The sequence below is a fragment of the Stegostoma tigrinum genome, chromosome 6, assembly GCF_030684315.1.
Source record: "Stegostoma tigrinum isolate sSteTig4 chromosome 6, sSteTig4.hap1, whole genome shotgun sequence".
In the NCBI taxonomy this organism is placed as follows: domain Eukaryota; kingdom Metazoa; phylum Chordata; class Chondrichthyes; order Orectolobiformes; family Stegostomatidae; genus Stegostoma; species Stegostoma tigrinum.
This window is the reverse complement of record NC_081359.1, coordinates 91,961,572-91,980,913: the sequence shown is the minus strand read 5'-3', so window position 1 is coordinate 91,980,913 and position 19,342 is coordinate 91,961,572. Positions and strand designations below refer to the sequence as shown.

Genomic DNA, 19,342 nt, shown 5'->3' with positions numbered 1-19,342 from the left:
AATCCCGCTAAAAAATTCAATGGAAATTGGACTTAGAACATTGTCTAGGGGATTAATAGGTAACATTTTTGATCACCTCACTGCTCCAAAAATCTTTAAATAAGAAAACATTCTTATTGCCTTGGAAACCTCTCGATCTACTCACGCTTCTACTTATCCACTAGCCTGTTTTAGGTAAGGTCATAGGAATTCCAAGAAATAATTTATGGAGTGTATTGGGTGAGTACACGGTTTAAGCAGGTTGCTAAGAGACTATAAGAAGCAATTCCCTGAAAAGGTATTAATTCTCAGAGGATTTCTTCCAGTTGGACTCTACTGAGCAGATAATCAGAGTCCTTACCTGCTACCATTAAAGGAATATAGGAACAGCAATTAGGTCATTCACTCACAAATCTGTTCTACTACTCAATTACATCACCAGTTGATCTGTACCTCAAATCCATTCAATTACCTTTGTTTCAAATCCCTTGGTATCCTTACCCAATAAAATTTTTTTAAAAAATTGGGTTTTGGAAATCTGAATTGATCCAACCTTCATACCCTATTAGGGGCAGTTCTAAGTTTCCATTACACAGTGAAAAATGGTGTTTCTTGATTGCACTTCTGAATGCCTCAGCTCTAATTGCAAGAATGCACCCTCTTATAACCTGCATTATACCAATACAGGAAATGATTTCTTTGTACTTACCATGTTAAATCCTTTCACATTAGAAAGCACCTCAATTAGATCACCCATCAAGCTTCTAAATTCAGACTACAGGAATGCTAAAAATTATTGGGAAAATTTCCCCTTATGAGTATTATGTTCTTTAAAACTTTGCTTTTCTCTCGTCAGAATAGAATAAACATCAAGAGAAATCATGATCACATTGCAGAGCGCTCTCGACAGATCAAAGCATGAACAAAGTTGGAAAAACATAATTTTAAAGTCAAACTAAAAGAATGAGGTTATCTGGAGCCAACAAATTCAACACTTCTACAAAATAGTTCTGGCTCAAAATAAAGATTTATAGCTGCTGCATCAGGTAAGGTCTTACTTCGCAAGGTACAGAAACCATTCTAAACGAGAAACTGGTTTTAAATTTTCGCACACTATTCCTATATTTTTCAGCCAATGCGTTCTGCCACATGTCAAATTTAACCTAAAAGAAATTACCAGCATGAATTTTCCATGTATACACTTTAAATATATGAATCAGATTTGTTTATTAATTTGTCATGAAGGAATAATTTTACAAAACAATCATCCTGGCCACTTTTGCATCAGTAAGACTGGCAATAAAACTTCAGAGTCAAATGGAATTTAATGTCAATGCTGAAGTACTGAATCAATGCACTTCTATACTGCAGATTTTACAATTCTACATCCAAGTACAGTTGATTGCTCATCTAAGATGGGGTCACTGTGTCGGAGACAATGTGTGTCACTTTGTTTTTCAATATTTAGACAAATAGACACCCTAAAAATTGTTAGGCCCCCAAATCTCAGTCAGATATTTGACTTAATTTTTACTTGATTGTTTTCAAAAAGCAAAAATCCTCAGGAAAGAAATGGGTAGTCACTTTATTTCTAAATCTTCAGAACAAGTAACTGCATTTTCTTTACAAATTGGACATTTATGTCTTGAAAGAGGTAAGGATTTTGGAGATATGACAGATATTGTCCAGAATTGGGTAACACGATTGTCTTTTTATTCACAGCACTGTTTCTCAAAAGGAATTAGGGAAAATCCAATTTTGGTGATGTTGGAAAACAATGACCACAGCACTGGAAGACCTTCCTCAAACTACTTTGAGAACTTTAGCATTTGTGTAAATCAGTGATTCCCAGAGAGTGGGAACTTTAACACTCAATTGAACACAAAACTTTTGTTTGTCCGTGGACCACTTACACAGGACAAAAAACTCCAGCAACACACATCTGGCCAAGACACCATTTTCAAGGTAAAACGGAGCTTTGTTTCAGGCCAGGCTCATATACAGTTGACTCTTCCTTAGATTTTCAACAATTATGCGGTTGAAAATAAAGATCTTTCAGTCACACGTTGTTTGAAATAGCACCAGGTGCAGTAGAGCACTGCAGGACATTGGGACTGTACAAAGAACTGGTTTGTCAAACTTTTCTTGGCAAATTATAGCTTCAACACCTTGCATTTTGGATCAGTCTACGAACAATTCAAAAGGTCCTGAACAAAACTGTGCTGATGCCCTCCCAACTGTCTGTGAGACACAGAATATCTATTTTAACATTATAATGTAACTGGACAGGTTCTATGCGAGATCATTTAGACCATCATGAGCAATAAATAGGATAACAAAGTGCTGAACATTGAGTTACTTTAAGAATAAGTGTCTTGAACTGAAATGCTCCAACAGCAGAGTCCAGCTTAGGTGAAATGGGCATGTGGCATTGATGGTTGATAATAAATTCCTTATGATGGTCACAAGTTTATAATCTGAACTTGGACAGAGTCTAACAGGGAGGCCAAAATGAAGGCTCGTGCTCTTTAAAGGCAAACCTCAGAAAATGTTGCATATCTGCCACAGGACGGGAGGAGAAAAAGCTCCTACTCCTCATTCTTATATGCCCCAAGAGAAAAACAAAATTTATCCAGACCATGGTGGTATGGTGGCTCAGTGATTAGCACTGCAGCCTCATAGCACCAGGGACCCGGGTTCGATTCCAGCCTCGGGTAACTGTCTGTGTGGAGTTTGCACATTCTCCCCGTGTCTGTGTGGGTTTTCTCCGGGTGCTCCGGTTTCCTCCCACAGTCCAAAGATGTGCAGGCTAGGTGGATTGGTCATGCTAAATTGCCCGTAGTGTTCAGAGGTGTGTGGGTTATAGGGGGATGGGCCTGGGTGGGATGCTGCAAGGGGCGGTGTGGACTTGTTGGGCCGAAGGGCCTGTTTCCACACTGTAGGGAATCTAATCTAATCAGTGTGGAAAGCCATGCACATCTGCAATAAGGTCCAGAGCCATTTTCCAAAGCACAACAAATGACTTTACACTTTCAAGAAATGGTCATCTTCTACACAATAGCGAGCATAGTTTTTGCTAGTGGGTAGCACTTGTTGAGCTCAACTTGGTTGATTATGGTGTGGCAGATAGCATAGGTCAGAGTGGAAGTCAATACTGGACTAACAAGCAGTTCAGCAGGTAGGGCCAGGAACTGGTGTTTGTCAAAATGTCTGGAAAAAGCTGTTTTGAGACTTCCAGGGGTGTACAAGTCAAATATTGAGGTTGAACAAAAGTTGATGAGTGAAATGGAAGCAGTCATCAAAAATCATACTGGCCACCTCAATATGATTGGCTTGTCTCGACTTGGTCTTTGCTTATTTGTTTCACCACTATCTAGTTTTGCGGAAGTAAAGTGTTCCTTCAAAACAGGATAGATATTAAAGCGAAATTTAGTGTTCCAGATCAGGGAGTAATAAAAGCTTCATGGCCCCCATGCCCAATTGCTGACTAGCCACTCCTGCTTTCAGGAGTGAATGTTCACTGAATTTTGTGAAGGTGGGTTCTAAGCAAATCTGAAAACATTGCTGGAGTAAACAGAAAATATACTTAACGGGTTTCCAGTTACAAGTCAGCAGAAACAAAATTAATTCAAGGTCAGGAAAAAGAACAGAACAGTTTTTGTTTAAACACACAACTGTGAAATCCAAAAAATGCACTAAAGTTTGTATCTGAAGCAACATTTAAGAATAGGTTGGATAGACAGGCTGAGGGCAAAAGATAACATATATTTAAATAATTTGTGTTTGTTTCTGGAGAGGAGAAGGCAAAGCAGAGACTTGATAAGAAATGAAAAACTTCTGAGAGAACTGGGTAGAGTAGATAGAGAGAAATGGTTCCCTCCCCCAAAAGAATCAAGAACGAGAGGCCACAGATATAAGATAATTTGCAAGAGAAGCAACTGTGGTGTCAGATAAATTCAGCAAGTAGCCAGGATCTGGAACACACTACCTCAAAGTATTATGGAAACAAGTTCAATTTAGGCTTTCAAGATGACATGAGATGATCACTTAAATCTAAATAATATTCAGGGTAATAGGGCAAAAGCTATACAGACAATGTTGCTTGGTAAGGAGTATTTCAGCTGTGAAGAGAGGCTGGCTAAGCTCATGTTGTTTTCTTTGCTGCAGAGAAGGTTGAGAGGGGTTTCCTGGTAAAATCTAGAAGATTGAGGGGCACAGACAGCGTGAAAGAAAGCAGCTGTTTCCCCTAGTCAAAAGATCAATAACAAAGGGACATATCTTTAAAGTGCAAGGCAGGAGATTCAGAGATTTAAGGAAAACTTTTTCACCCAGAGAATGGTGGGGATCTGAAATACACTATCTGGAAGGGGAGCTGAGGCAGGAAACCTCACAACAACTTAACAAGGACTTGGATGAGCAATTGAAATGTCATAACATTCAAGACTAATGGGCACAGTGTGGGAAAGTGGGATTCTCTGCATATTTTTGGCAGTATAGACTCAATGGGCTACTTTTGCACTGTATAATAATATGATGGAATGAATATGGACCTTCTGCTTCGCCACAATTCTGCATTCTGGGCAGATGTCAGATGTGAAGGGCTTATTGAGCAGGATAAGGATTGAGGGGGCTGGGCCAAGTACTTATGCTGATTTTTCTGCATTTAACTATCTAAGCAGCAATATGTAATTTCATACCCTAGCACTGGCAATGAAAGTCTTCAGGACTAAAAACGGTGGGGAGGGGGGGCAATGATTCATAGATTGGGAAAGAACAGAAATACAGAGGCCTGTTTTTAAAATAAAACAGTTCTCTAGCAGGTAAACCATATTGTCAGAAAGGGGACGGTGCAAACTGATGCGAATCAGGCAATAAACATATCCAAGCAGTCAGGCCTGACTTTATTATTAGAATCTTGTTGATGATGATGACCCTCTTTAACCAAATCAAACTCTCCCTCAGGATCCTTACCGGGTCTTTTACAGGAAACCCACGCTTCCCTCTCATTCTCCCTGCGGGATAAAACCGAGACGTCATTAATACCCGCACAGGAGTGAAAAGGAACCACAAGAAAAGGTTTGTTAGAAATTCCTAGCCCCCTCAGACACAGTTACCGCAGAGCTCGGACCCAGTCGCTCTGGACGAAGATCCTGCCTCCTGCCATGGCGACGCCACGCTGCCGTAAACCAAGCAGCCGCCGCCACCGTCGCAAAGAGCCCGCTCTTCCACCCACCCCCGCCCCTTGTACAGACACTCCGTGGGAAGGTCTGTTGTCAGTTTGCTGATTGGGTTTACGTGTGCCATGATCACTTCTAACTTTCGTTTTTCTTTAAGATTTTTCAGTTCATTTAAACAGTTTCTTTTTGAAAAAACATCATTGTATTAAACGGCCTACTCACAATTAATTATTTTTCAATTCTTGACAGAAGATACTATTTTATTGCTAACCTGCAACTGTCCTAACTCATCCGGGTTATCTCGCCCACTTCTATGCCTTCTGGCCTTTTCTCCATTGTCCTTTCACTCCAGCAATGATTGCAAGGACTCAACCTCTCTTCCCAAGCATCACCGTCTTGCGGTGAGATTCAAAAGATCGCTAATGAGCTCTTCAACTACATCCTTGGTGACTTTCTTCAACCTCCAGATCAGTGTTTGGCATGACAATTGGACAAATAGAAGTAAGACATCCCCTTAACTTTTCAGAGATTTAATTGACTTCTTCAAGAAAGAGACAAGAGGTGCAGATAAGCGAAGTGCAGCGGATGTAGTTTACGTGGACTTAGGTAAGTCTTTTGACAAGGGCTCGTATGGAAGAATGGTCAAGAGGGCAAAAACCCAGGAATCCAGGTCGACTTGGCAAATTCGATTCAAAATTGGCTTAGTGACAGGGTAAATGTCAAAGGTTGATGATACAGCAGCCCCTAAGTACTGTATTTATCTTGATCTACATCAAATTCTTCAGCTCTGGAGTGAAGTTTGATCTCACAACCCTTTGACTCAGAGACAGCAATATTTTCACTGAAACAAAAGAAAATCCAGTGAATGTTAGACATATAAAGCAAAACAATCCAAGATAATAAAGTGTGAAGCTGGATGAACACAGCAGGCCAAGCAGCATCTCAGGAGCACAAAACAATCAGCATCTTTAAGAACAAAATTAATCTAACAAGTGGGAATCTTGAGCCGTGAGATTGTCAGATGGACTGTGGAGGTTTACAAAAGCTTACAATCACTTTCCTAATGAAAAGTATCAACGGCTAATAAATGCCAATCAGCTCTTTGACTGTGCTGACATGAATTACAGCCATTGAATATATTCGCCTGCTGTTTTAACCCCTCTTATTTGCTCTCACTTCTCCTCATTCTCTGAGCTCTGGACCTGTTTGATGCAGTAAGCTTACAACTGTAGTGAAACCAATATTTCCCTCTTTTTAACTGGTGGAAAGATTGCTTTTTAAAATTTGTTTTGCATATCAATTCTGAATCTGTCCTCCAGGGAAAATACTATTAGCTGCTGACAGGACACAAATGGACATGCCGTGTTTTCAATGGGCTCAGAAAATCTTGGCCAGTCTCTCTATCATGAGCAATTTGCATATCAAATCACCTGGATAGGATCCACAGACCATCTGTCTCCAGCCTTCCATTCTCCAATTTAACTCCTGGTCAGTAGAGATAGCTTTAATTTTAACTTGGGAATTTTCCCAAACTGTAAAACGTCCGATTTGTTACCCTTGTCAAAGACTTTGAAAAGTTCTGTGAGAGTTGTAACATTAAATGTACATTTCTTACAGCATAATTAAATAACTGGTCAAGTACACATTTGGATTGGATCATTGATCCGTTGAAACCAACATCCTGGAACATGACAGGCTTTTCTAGGATTGATGCTCCTGAAATGGTACAACCTGAATAAAGTAGTCCAATGGGGTCTGCATAGATGCTGAAGTGGTATCTTTGCCATGCTTGGATAGAAAATGATGCCAGATTATTTTTAACATGTTTTTTTCCTTATTGCAAGGATACCAAGGACCTTAAAGCTGCACTGTATTAGCATTTGTTAATCAGGGAAAGTACAGCAGCTGGTGTACCTTCCTTGACATATTGATAAACAGGAAAATATAACTTCCATACCAGCTGATGCTAATTCAGTCAAGCCAGAAAAGCAATTTTTCCAACTCTCACATTTTCACATGTAAAACATATGCTTTTCTTTTGCCCAGGAAGAAACTTTAGTGAATCATTCAATTAGTCCTCAGGAACGTACAGCTGAACTTTTTTGAACTAGACAATTTTGCACTGTATAATTTCACTATACATGTTTGGTTAGTAGAAAGACGAAAGCATTTAATTTCAGTAAGAAACACACATGTCCTGTGTGGGGATGTCATTATTTCAAAATTATATTTCATTTATTTTTCTAATGCAATGTGCAAAATTTTATCCATGAGCTGCAAATGATTAACTGAAAATACAGATATGATTAATTACTGTTTAGTTAATAGATAAAGGGTTTTAGATATAGTTGTTGAGAATTTTCTCTTCCTTATTTTCAAATTCCTCCAGGACTTTGCCTGTCCCTACCTCTGTAATCTTCTCTAACCCACAACCCTTAAATATGTAATGTTTCTCTAATTTTAGCCTCTTGTGCTTCCTCAATTTTAATTGTTTCATCATTCATATCCGTGCCTTCAACTGTCTAGCCCTTAAGCTCTGAAATACTCTTTTCTCGTCGTTTCACCTCACCTTCATCCATTCTGTCACTCATTAAAACCCACTATTTTGCCCAAACTTTGGTCATCTGACCAGAAATCCTCAATGGGTTTGGTGTCTTTCTTTTTATACAATACTCAAGTGAAGTGCCTTCTCTTGTTTTATTACATTAAAGTTGCTGCATAGCTGAAGGTTGATACATGATATTCATCTGGTGTAGATACCTATGTTTCAACCTTTTGTGCTTTACATGCTTAAACAGTGTAAGAGGAAAACAGAGTATTTTTTTTTCTCATCTTGAGCATTTTATTCCTTCGGTGGCTGCTTAATTGTTCACTTCTAACATACTGTAGTACACAGGTGAAAAAGCCATACATAAACACTATGAAAACCTTCATAGCGCTGTAAGGGATAAAGTCTTAGGGCGACACAGTGGTTAGCACTGCTGCCTCACAGCGCCAGTGACCCGGGTTGCTATTCCTGTGGAATTTGCATGTTCTCCCTGTGTCTGAATGGGGTTCCTCTGGATTCCTCCCACTATCCAAAGATATGCAGGTTAGGTGGATTAGCCATGGTAAATGCAGCATATTGGGGATTGGGTGGGGGATCGGTATAGGTAGAACACTCTCAGATAGTTGGTGCAGACTTGATGGGTTGAATGGCCTCTTTCCACACTGTAAGAATTTTGATTCTACGTATCATCACGGTGAGCACTAACAGTCTGAATAGCCATTTCAAGTCAGTAGAGGAAAGCAGTTTTCAATAGTTCAGCCGTACCACATAGAGTGGAACTCATAATTTGTGATAATCTGATGAAGTGGTAATTAAAATTGCAAGAGCAGAAAAGGACTCTAACATGTTACATACAGTAGGGGAAATAATGATAAGTCGACCATTTGTTCAGAGCTGAGAAGCTATGGAGAGCTCTTTTATGAGCCAAGTGGTGGCAGTAGAAAGAGTGGTCCACTTAGGCATAGTTTAATGATGGATGTAATAGAGTGGTTGCAGATAAACTAGAGACGAGGGTGAGGATGGGTGTAAGACAGATGCATGTGGTATACAATTGCAAGACATTTCCTGTGGGAATAGCTACAAGCTACAAATCATTCCCAGGTCTGCATGTTGTGTTAATTTGATACTGTAAGGATCACTGTTTGGGCTCCAAATGTTCACATTCTGTATCAATGATTTGAACAAGGAGTCTAATTGGAATATTGCTAGGTTTAGAGATGACACAATATGTTGATGGGTATCTGAATTGTCAGGAGGATGGATAGAGGCTTCAAAGGGATTTAGACAGGGTGGGTGAGTGGTCAAGAATGTGGTAGCTGGAAATGTAATGTGGATGAATTTGAGATCATCCACTTTGTTAGGAAGAATGGAATAGCAGAGTATTTGTTACATGGTGAGATTAAATTCAGAAGTAATACTCTTAATATTTGCATAATACATTCCACATCAGGTTCACAGTCCAAAGGCAAAAATATTTCAAATCGGAAATCATCAAAGAGCAATGGATATTAAATTTTCCTCTCAACACCATGTTTCACTGAGGTACCTTAATACATTTAATACTGTTGATTTACAATGTACATTCTTTGTAAGGCACACAGATTGAGGTGTTCCAGCCTCTCATACACTCTGACTGCAAAGCCTTAGACAATGATCTTTTCCCATTGCATCTCTATGGGGTTGTCTCAGGCAGGACCCTCAGTGTGTAGTCTCAGAGACCTTGGAACAAAAACAGAAGTTGTTGGAAAAGCTCAGCAAGTCTGGCAGCATCTGTGAAGAAAAAATCAGAGTTAACATTTCGGGTCCAGTGACCCTTCCTCAGAACTCATGGTAGCTGGGAAAACATTGCTTTATATGCAGAAAATATGTATGGGGAATAGGATAGGGTAGGGAGTAAACAATAGGATAAAGCCAGAAGAGAGAGAAAAGCAGTTGGATGGACAAAGAAGTTGATAACGATCTGGCTAAGGGGGTGAATAGTTGTTAATGGGGACTATTAGTGACTAACAATAGGTAGTGTGCAATGGCAGGTTATATGATAACAAGGCTCAGTGTGTGGGGTAGGCGGCTGGGACATGGGAGTGTTTAGGCCCTAAAATTATTGAACGCCATATCGAGTTTGGAGGGCTGCAGGGTCTCAAAGCAGAAAATGGGGTGTTGTTCTTCCAGTTTGCATTGAGCATTAGAACACTGCAGCAAGCCAGAGAAAGAGATATTGGCGAGAGAAAAGGGTGGCATGTTAAAGTGGCAGGCAACATCTCATTTTTGCGAACAGAACGTAGATGGCCTGCAAAGCAATCACCCAGTCTACACTTTGATTCCCTGATGTGGAGGAGACTGCATTGTGAGCATTGAATGCAATAGACTAAATTCTGGGAATTGCAGGCAAGTATTGCTTCACCTGGAAGGTATGTTTGGGCCCTTTGATAGTGGGGAGGGAGGAGTCAAATGGGCAGGTGGTGCATCTTCGCCAGTTGCAGGGGAAGTTGCCATGGAGCTGTGTTGCGGGTGAAGAAAGAGTGGACCATGGTGTCCTGGAGGTAATGGTCCCTGCAGAATGTGGACAAGAGAGGGGAGGAGAATTGGTGTCTGGTGGTGGCATCTCGCTGGAGGTGGCAGACATGGCATGATGGTCTTCTGGATGTGGATGCTGGTGGGATGGTAGGTAAGGACAAGGGGAATCCTATCTCTGATGCAGGAGGGAAGGGGATGAGGGCAGAAGTGCAAGAGATGGTTTGACACCGTTAAGGGCCTTGTCAACAACGGTGCTAGGGAATCCTCGAGTGAGGAAGAAGGTGGACATTTCAGAGGCTCCTTTGTCAAAGTTGGCCTCATTCCAGATCTTGGAATGTGTCAGTCTGCAACATTTAATTAAAGAAAACTCTGTGAACTTCAAGATCGACAAGTTTTAGACCTGCCAAAAAGCATATTTCACAAGTTGATTATCCTCTTGGTGCAAATGATATTTGTCTTGGCGTGCATCTCTTATTCCAGCCTGTAAAGTGCAGACAATTGTGTCACAGAGCTGCTTGGGTTGAACCTTGATGGAAAAATTGCATCGCTCTCTAGATCTTCTTTGTTAAGACTCATACCATGAGGAGGATAACAATGGAATCATTCGCAAGGGCAATATGCAGAATGGGTGAGGTTCCGGGCATGTAGGAAGGATCTGACAGAATCTCACCACCAGCGCAGTTACATCTTGTTCCTCTTTTGTAAGTTCTCCCAGTGAGACATCCTGCCTAATGACTTTGACAGTTTTATTTTTGGCGAATCATCCAACACTATCTGCCGTCTCTTTTTCCCAGAAGATCTTAGGGATATAATGTGCTGACTACTACCCAATGGACTTACAGTTAGAGGTGTTATTCTGCATAACCCTATGCATAAGGGACACAATGAAACTACTTGGAATGTTCTGCAGCAATATGGCCAGGCTCATTTTTTGTAGCTCTGGGGATAGGTAGGGCCTAGCATTTAGTAACACATGGTGTTTGCTTACTGAGGGTCTCAGCTCAGTTTGAAGCAGACATCAGGGTGTGACTGATGTTGGATGCATCATTTTACCCTTTATCTAAATTTTTCTATATCATTTACTATCATCACAGCCCATTTTCAACCCCCAGATAAAGTGGAAGATAGTTTGAGTTGTGGCCATGGTGCAGGAGTGTGCAATGGGCCAAACCTGTGCCATGTACAGTAATAAAGAGTGTGCCTCACACCAGAAGATTATGTGCAGGGATCAGTCAGCTCAATTCCCAAAACACATAGCCTCACTCTTGCTTCAATTTACCATGGTTTGAACTGGTCGCATATGCTGCCCACCAACAATGGATCTGAACTGAATATGGTACTATCATCCAACTTTGACCTGAAAGCCTCCACTAACCTGGGCTATTTACCACTCTTTTGACCGCACCCGTCCATCCTGGACATGGGAATAGGTTCTAAACAATATATGCACAGGAAAGGGAACACAGTGCAGTGCTGCCAGATTCCAAGCTTGATGAGAAAGTTAAATTAAAACAAAAAAAAACTGGGGATGCTAGAGATCTGAAACAAAAAAAAATTGCTAGAGAAAGTCAGCCTGGCATCATCTATAGGAAGAAAACAGAGTTGGTGTTTTGAGTCTGGTTGTCTGTTTTCTAACTATTGAATGAAACTGTGCTACTGATATTTGTGTAGGACATTTTGGAGAGCCCATTGTAAAAGACTAGCTATATTTCTGGAACACATACTGGGGAAATTGAAGTTTGAACATAGCTTTGCTGCAGAGAATGTATCAGATTTTTTTTGCAGATGGAACTGTGTGGTGTTCATTTATTGGTTACACAGGTCATGTAACTTTTGGATAAAATGGATTTGATAACATGAGAGACAAGCTGGCACTAAGTGCCTCTGGGCTGAAAAGTTGCCCAGTAGCAGCCTTTGGATATTTAAGTTTGAATATTTGACTGTCCTGCAAAGGTGAAGTTGAACCAAGACCTCCAGAAAGCTCTGTGAATGGAAAAAACCTTTGAAGACTTTGCAAGGAAGAATTTCTAATTTAAGACCTAGTGACAACTGATGAGCTTCCAAATTGATGCTCAGGTATCATGCTACCATTAACAATAATGTGATATAGTCACCAAACAAAAGACATAATGAGAAAATCACATTATTCCATCCTTGTGATTTGACCTCTTGATCCACAGTTTGCTTCCTTTTACCTTTGTTTTCCACCATTATATTTCTGCAGAGCTGTGTCTTGTTAATGTGTTTGCATGTTTGGTTTAGCAAAAAAATGTGGTTGAAGTTTACACAGTAGTATTTAAAGGATAAGTTTGTTTATAATATTTTTTGACGAAACTTGGTGCGAGTTTCATTTGTCCTAGATCACAAATTCAGAAAAATTAACCATCTTGATGATTCAGTTGCTTATTCATTTGTTAAAGCTCAGTGTGATTTTCAATTAATTCCTCCTATCGGGATCCTCATAACATCCATTGTGGAGGTAGGCAGTATATTCTGTCAAAGATAGTAGGAACTGCAGATGCTGGAGAATCTGAGATAACAAGGTGTAGAGCTGGATGAACACAGCAGGCTAAGTAGCATCAGAGTAGCAGGAAAGCTGACGTTTCAGGCCTAGACCCTTCTTCACAAATGGGGGAGGGGGAAGGAGTTTCTTAAATAACTAGGGAGGGGGAGGTAGATAGACAATGGACAGAGAAGATAGGTGAAGGGGAGAGAGAGCGGTCAAAGTCTGTCTCCCCTCCACCTGTCTTCTCCTCTGTCCATCTTCTATCTGCCTCCCCCAATCTCCCTATTTATTTCAGAACCTCCTCCCCCTCCCCCCATTTCTGAAGAAGGGTCGAGGTCCGAAATGTCAGCTATCCTGCTGTGTTCATCTAGCTCTACACATTGTTATATTCTGTTAAAGGCTCTCTTTTGGTTCAGACTGATGAGGCAGGTGTCTAACCCCTTCTCACACAATCAATTGTGTCCATGAGTAGTGCAAGGCTCTTGGAGATCAGCTCAGTGGGTACAGAATAGGTCTAGTCTGAGTGATCCACAGAAATCTGACCGGATTGGTGACGACTTTAGTCCACATTCAGCATCAAGACGTGCTGCATGGAGAAATGGCAGGTCGAGTTTAATCCAGTCCAGTAAGAGGTGATGCACTTTGGGAGGTCAATTACAAAAATATCACCAAATAATACAAGGATTCAAGGACTATCCATTTAGCGCTCAAAATGTGGGAACTCAAAAGCTTTTGTACTATTGAACAGGAAATCGGAGGGGTATCACAAGAAATCCAGGCATAATTGACTCAATTTGTAGAACAACTATTCATCATAATGAACCTTTGCAGCCACTTTTGTACAATTGTGATAAAGCTGTTTGGAAACACACATTTTGAAGAGAATTATTTCAGTAACAAGAGGAACATCTAGAAGCAGCCACTGGTTCTCAATAGAACAGATAGAAATAGATGTTCAGGGCTGCACTGATCATACTAATAGCTGCAACCTGCACTGTCATGAATGCAAAACAAAGGAGTACTCAATCACTGACAAAAACAGAGTTGCTAGAAAAGCTCAGCAGGTCTGGCAGCATCTGTGAAGAAAAAAAAAAGAGCAACGTGTTGGGTCCGGTGACCCTTTCTCAGCGTTCAAAATCACACCCAGGAGTGATTTCTGCTGAGGCCACCTTTGGAAGCAACTTCCAGTGATTAATGTACAAAAGCCATCACACAGTTGGATCAGTTTTTAAACCAGAACTTTAGAAAGAGAATCTTCAAACAAGCCAGGCCTGCAATGATACTAGAGATAAATCACATCTTCATACATTAACTTTTATCCAGACTTAATTTAAATCTTTGTACTTATACTTTAGCTCATAGCTTGATTACTTCTCACTGGCAAATTTCAACAGGAGCTCTATAATATGTTATCTTGTTTGAAGTGTGAAGCCATGTTGCTGGTTACTCTTAAATTGAAACACTCAACGGAAAATGGACTATGCACAGGTTTATACAAGTTCTTAGATCACCAATCGCTCCAAGGACACATCAATTGTTATTTATAATATGAGCCTTGTATTTCTGTTGGACAACACAACATACAGCTGATTTTTTCATTGTATGAATGAAAATATTCAGTTATTATTTAGTGTTTGTAGTTCTATAAAATGTGAAACTACACTGACTGACATCTACGCTTTACTAAAGCACCATGTTTGGCCATTGCAAGGCAGTATTAATACTTTGCAAATATATTATGCTAATATGAGAGACGTTTAATGTATACGTTTGGGAACGTATTCTAATCCAATTGATATTTTTGGTGAGGATAAGAACTGTACGATATACTACCATCTCCTTTCAGATATCCCAATTAAATCTACATTCAGAATGGAGTAAAAAGTGGCAAACTTTGAATTGTGGTGAATAATTTCAAGGCAAACGTCTCTACTTAAAATCAGACAGCAGTAAATTGGATAACAAAGTCTTTTAGAAATCATTTTATTAACAATATATCACGCAACAATCTGCTTGTTTTTAAGTCCTTGAAACAATGATCACTACATATAATTTTCAGTCACAGTTCTAACGCCACCAAATACAGTTGCCTCGGCTTGATCACCTTCCTTAGATGTCTTCTCAACTAATTTGCGCTATCAGTCCTTCTAATTCTGGCCGAGCCTTGAACCGAGCATTAAATTCAGCTTCGGTGTGCTGTGAAAACAGTGAAAAAGCAATATTATTTGTCAAGTGGGACAATAAACATTACATTTTGGAGGTCAGATTTAAGAGATGATATTGTTCTTCAATTAAAGACTTGGAACATTTTCCTCTTTATTAACAAAGATGGGAACATTTTTCCACAAGTTTTTTTGTTAAAATTTCACAACAAGTTAGGCTTCATGTGTGATATCTGGTATTGACGAGGAGAAATTATTTTGACATCTTTCAGTGAATGGAGTAGGTTTTACTTCTGCTGCAGCATTTCTACTGGAGCTTACAAATACTAATCTAAATAAGTGATGTTAGCGAAATTTTCATTAAAAATTGTCTATAATTCCCTAAATCCAGTACTGGATAAATTTGATTTTGTTCACATTCTTAGTATAAAATTTCTGGGTGCGCAGAGCTACGTTAAAATTCCTGTATGTTTGCCTTGATAATGGGGAAAAGTTTTGGTTAAAGCATGTCAAAGCTTTCTTTGTGATTGGAGTTAGAGTCCTGTTCAGCCTATGTGCAAACTTCAGAGCCAAACCTGGGTGAGACAATTGTGACCAAAAGGAGAAAAAGTTGCAGGAAGAGGGGGTTTCAGCTTGCACTGACCTCAACTGGCATTTCTCTATCAAAAATGTCTCCATTCTCCCAATGAAGCAACTGGAGGCAAACAGGTCTGGTAATTACATTGAAGCTGGATGTCTAGACATCTCTGATGAAGGGTCTAGGCCCGAAACGTCAGCTTTTGTGCTCCTGAGATGCTGCTTGGCCTGCTGTGTTCATCCAGCTTCACATTATTATATTGTCTAGACATTGACGTTGACTAAAGTTCTGCCAAATAGTGTCTTAGAAAGAGACAGATGGAATTGCAGTTTAATTTTTCACCTATAAAATTGCTGTCCTTCAAAACCACATTGAAATGAAGACATGAATAATGGAAATAGATATTATTAATCTTCATTAGGCCACAAGATTAACTCACAACAGCAAAAGGAGGTTATAGATTTTTGCAAGTTGTGCAACGTGTGTGTTCATTGATGACGTTCACGTACATTTAACTTCCCTCCCTATGCTGCACATAACTTTTCAACTGACAGTAATGGAATTGCTTCCAGGTTTGTTTTCACACTGCCTTGGAATTGAATGTTAGGAATCGTTTAAAACCATCTGGGATAAGTCATCTTGCCATATGAGAGAACAGCATCAAAAGTTCAATGCAATGAACTGACCATGAGCAATGTTTTTTAAATTATTTGTTCTTGGTCCATGGTCTGTGGACAACAACAGCAAGGGAAATTTTTATCAGTTATCCTTTGCTCTCCTGAGGGAATTAAGAGTCAACTATGTAACACTGGACAGGAATCACATGTAAACTGTACTGTGTGGGGTGGCAAATTCTGTTCCTTCAAGGACAGCATTGTAAGTGTGAATTTCCATTTCATTCAGTGTATTAGTAAATTAACAAATCCATTTCGTGTGTCATTAGGCTTAGAACCAAGGTGTTAAAATTCAAATACAAAATAGTGAAGTGGAAACAAGTGATTCCATATGTAACATAATCCTCAAGTGCCATTATCTATCAATATCTTGATCCAAAGACACAATACAAATCTGAAAGGCCTCTGCAGTTCCTCCCTTCTCTTTTATGAGGCTACAATACTTGAAATCTAATTGCACAGAATTTTTAAAATCAAATTCTCAGTTAAATTTACACCTTAACTATGCAACAAAAATAACCTTCACTGATAATTTAGTAGGCACACACTGTTGCTACATTTGTAAGTCAAAGTTGAATCCAACCCAGACTAATGGGAGGAACATCTTTAATGATCGCAAGAATTCAGATGTTGTTTTCTATGTTATAGATAAATCAACTTCACTCCCAGTGATAAATAAAAGAGCTAATAAGCAAACAATTAATTAGTGTAAAAATAAAAGCAAGAGTTGACAAGGCCAAAGCACTGGATGTGACGTAAATAAACCTGCAAGATCCTACACAACTGACTCAGACAAATGGTCAGAGAAAATTGAATTAGGCACCAAGTCACAAATGGATTGAAATAAAAATGATCGAAGCTTTTTGGACAAATAAAAAAAGTGGCAAATAATATTCTGAAAGCAATGCTGATGAAGCACTGTTGTTTACCATAAACACAAATCATTAGTATTAAGGAACTGGTTGTGCAATTTTTCAAAATTGCAGGTAATAGTAACTTAGAAATACAGATAACAATGTAGTTGACGGCAACAAAATATGATACATAAATATATTGCAGTGAGGATAGTTAAAAAGGAAATGGAAATTAAACCCAGCCAAGCAACTGATACTTTGCTTCAGCAACCAGATTAAAAGAGACTACTTTTCCTTGAAAGGTAAGAAACTAAAATGGGGTGCAAGGAACAAGGGATCAGGGAAGATACATGTATACATCATAAAAAGAAGCAACACAAGTAGAAAAGGCAAATGAAAATGCAAAGTACTGGGGTCCATTTCTAGAGGAAGAGAGAAACAAAAAGGAGGGAGGTGATTTAAGTTTATAAAGAACATCCATTAGACTGCATTTGGAGTATCATATGCTCTTCTGGCCTGCTGACTACATAAACAATAATAAAGCAATCCAGAAAGTGGAGGAAAAAAAATAAAGATGTTACCAGACTTGACAGAAAGCAAGATCAAGAAAGAGGATTGAGGCTCTTATCTCTGAAAAAGGAGAACTGATGGTAAAATTTATGAAGCATTCACATTGTGTATATGTAGGGAATGACTTTACTATGGAAAAATCCAGAAGAAAGGAGCATAGATACAAAATAGGCTGTACCAACTTAACAAAAATTTATTTGCATAAAGAGAGGCTAGAATGTGGAACTTGCTGTCACATGGATTGCTTGAAAGGCATGGTATTGACGTATTTGAGAGAAGGCTTGACGCATAAATAAGGGAGAAGGCAATAGAAGAATGCAGAGGGAAAATGTAAAGACATTAAAAAGGAGACATAGACTTGAGTATGAACACCAACATAGATTAATAAGTTTAAAAACCCTGATTCTGTGTTGTATTCTATATAAACACAACACTAAGATGTAGGAGCCAAGTGGCCATTTGGCCTACAGTCTGTTTTGTCATTTGACAAAATCATGGCTGATCAGATAATCCACAACATGACTTTGCCTTTTCCCCGTCAGCCTTGATTCCCTTACTAATTCATATTCTGTTTATCTAGCCTTGAGTATACTTAATGACCCAGACCCTACAGTCATCTCCAATAAGAATTTCACAGGTTCACCAAGCTCTAAGAGAAGCAAGTCCTCCTCATCTATATTAAATGAACAACACTTATGCTGAGATAATGCCCTCTGGTCCTAGACTCTCACACAGGAAAGCAACTTTTCTACATTTACCCTAACACAATCCCTAAGAATCTTGTGTGTTTCAGCAAAGGCTGCCTCTCATTCTAAAATCTAATGAGTACAGGTCCAACCAGCTCAACATCCTAAGAAAATCCTCTGGAGTGTCTCCAATGGCAGTGTATCTTTCCACAGATAAAGGGACCAAAACTGTTCGCAGTATTCTTGGTCCATCTGACCATGGCTTTTTACAGTTTTAGCACGACCTTTATGTTTCATTCTCTTTGAAACAAAAGGCCGGATTCCATTTGCTTTCCTATACTTGAACACCAGCTTTTTGTGATTCACACACAGGGTCTCCAAATTGCTCTATGCTACAGCATTCTGTAGTAGTTCTCCATTTAGTCCTTGTAGTCTTATTTGCCAGATTTTCCACATTATATTCCATGTACCAACTTTTTCCCCCACTCACTTAACATGTCCATGTTTTGCAGATTGTGTAATCCTCATCAATTGCCTTTTCATCTATTCTGTCATCTGCAAATTGGAAATCTACATTCACTTCCCTCATCCAAATCATTAATATAAAACTGTAAATAATTGCCAGCCCAACATTGATCTCTGTGGTACTCCACTAATTACTGGTTGTCATCATGAAAATTCACCCTCCAAATCAATCCTGTTTTAGCTAGTGATCCTCTGTCCATGCGACTACACTACCTCCGATACCAACTGCTCTTATTAAGTAGCCTAACATGTGGTATCTTTTCTAATGCACTCAGAAAATCCACATGTATTGCATCCACTTCTTGTCCTTTATTTATCCTGTTTGTTACCTCCTCAAAGAATTCTAAAGAACTTGCCATGACACCATGCTGACCCCACTTTATCGTTTGTAAAATGCTGTTATTTCATCCTTTTATAACAGATTAGACTAGATTCCCTACAGTGTGGAAACAGGCCCTTCAGCCCAACAAGTCCACACTGCCCCTTGCAGCATCCCACCCAGACCCATCACCCTAGAACCCACACACCCCTGAACACTACGATGAGAACATTTTTCCATTAACATATGGT

At 39.4% G+C, this 19,342-nt stretch overlaps 2 protein-coding genes across 6 annotated transcripts in view; both read right to left on the bottom strand.

Moving 5' to 3' along the window:
* The window catches only part of LOC125453540 (proteasomal ATPase-associated factor 1-like), a 44,389-nt gene extending 39,210 nt beyond the window's left edge, over positions 1 to 5,179 (bottom strand). For 2 of the 4 annotated variants that reach the window (XM_048533275.2, XM_048533276.2), the window contains exons 1-2: positions 5,094 to 5,179; positions 4,951 to 4,991 (exon numbers count right to left, since the gene is read on the bottom strand). In XM_048533275.2, coding sequence (XP_048389232.1) covers positions 4,951 to 4,991; positions 5,094 to 5,143 — 91 coding nt within the window. In that variant the 5' untranslated portion in view covers positions 5,144 to 5,179. The remainder of the gene's footprint in view (positions 1 to 4,950; positions 4,992 to 5,093) is intronic. The other 2 variants (XM_048533278.2, XM_059646756.1) reach the window with 2 other exon arrangements.
* Positions 5,180 to 14,691: 9,512 nt separating this feature from the next.
* The window catches only part of mrpl48 (mitochondrial ribosomal protein L48), a 41,858-nt gene continuing 37,207 nt past the window's right edge, over positions 14,692 to 19,342 (bottom strand). For both annotated transcript variants that reach the window (XM_048533376.1, XM_048533377.1), the window contains one exon: positions 14,692 to 14,920. In XM_048533376.1, the coding sequence (XP_048389333.1) occupies positions 14,846 to 14,920 (75 nt within the window). In that variant the 3' untranslated portion in view covers positions 14,692 to 14,845. The remainder of the gene's footprint in view (positions 14,921 to 19,342) is intronic.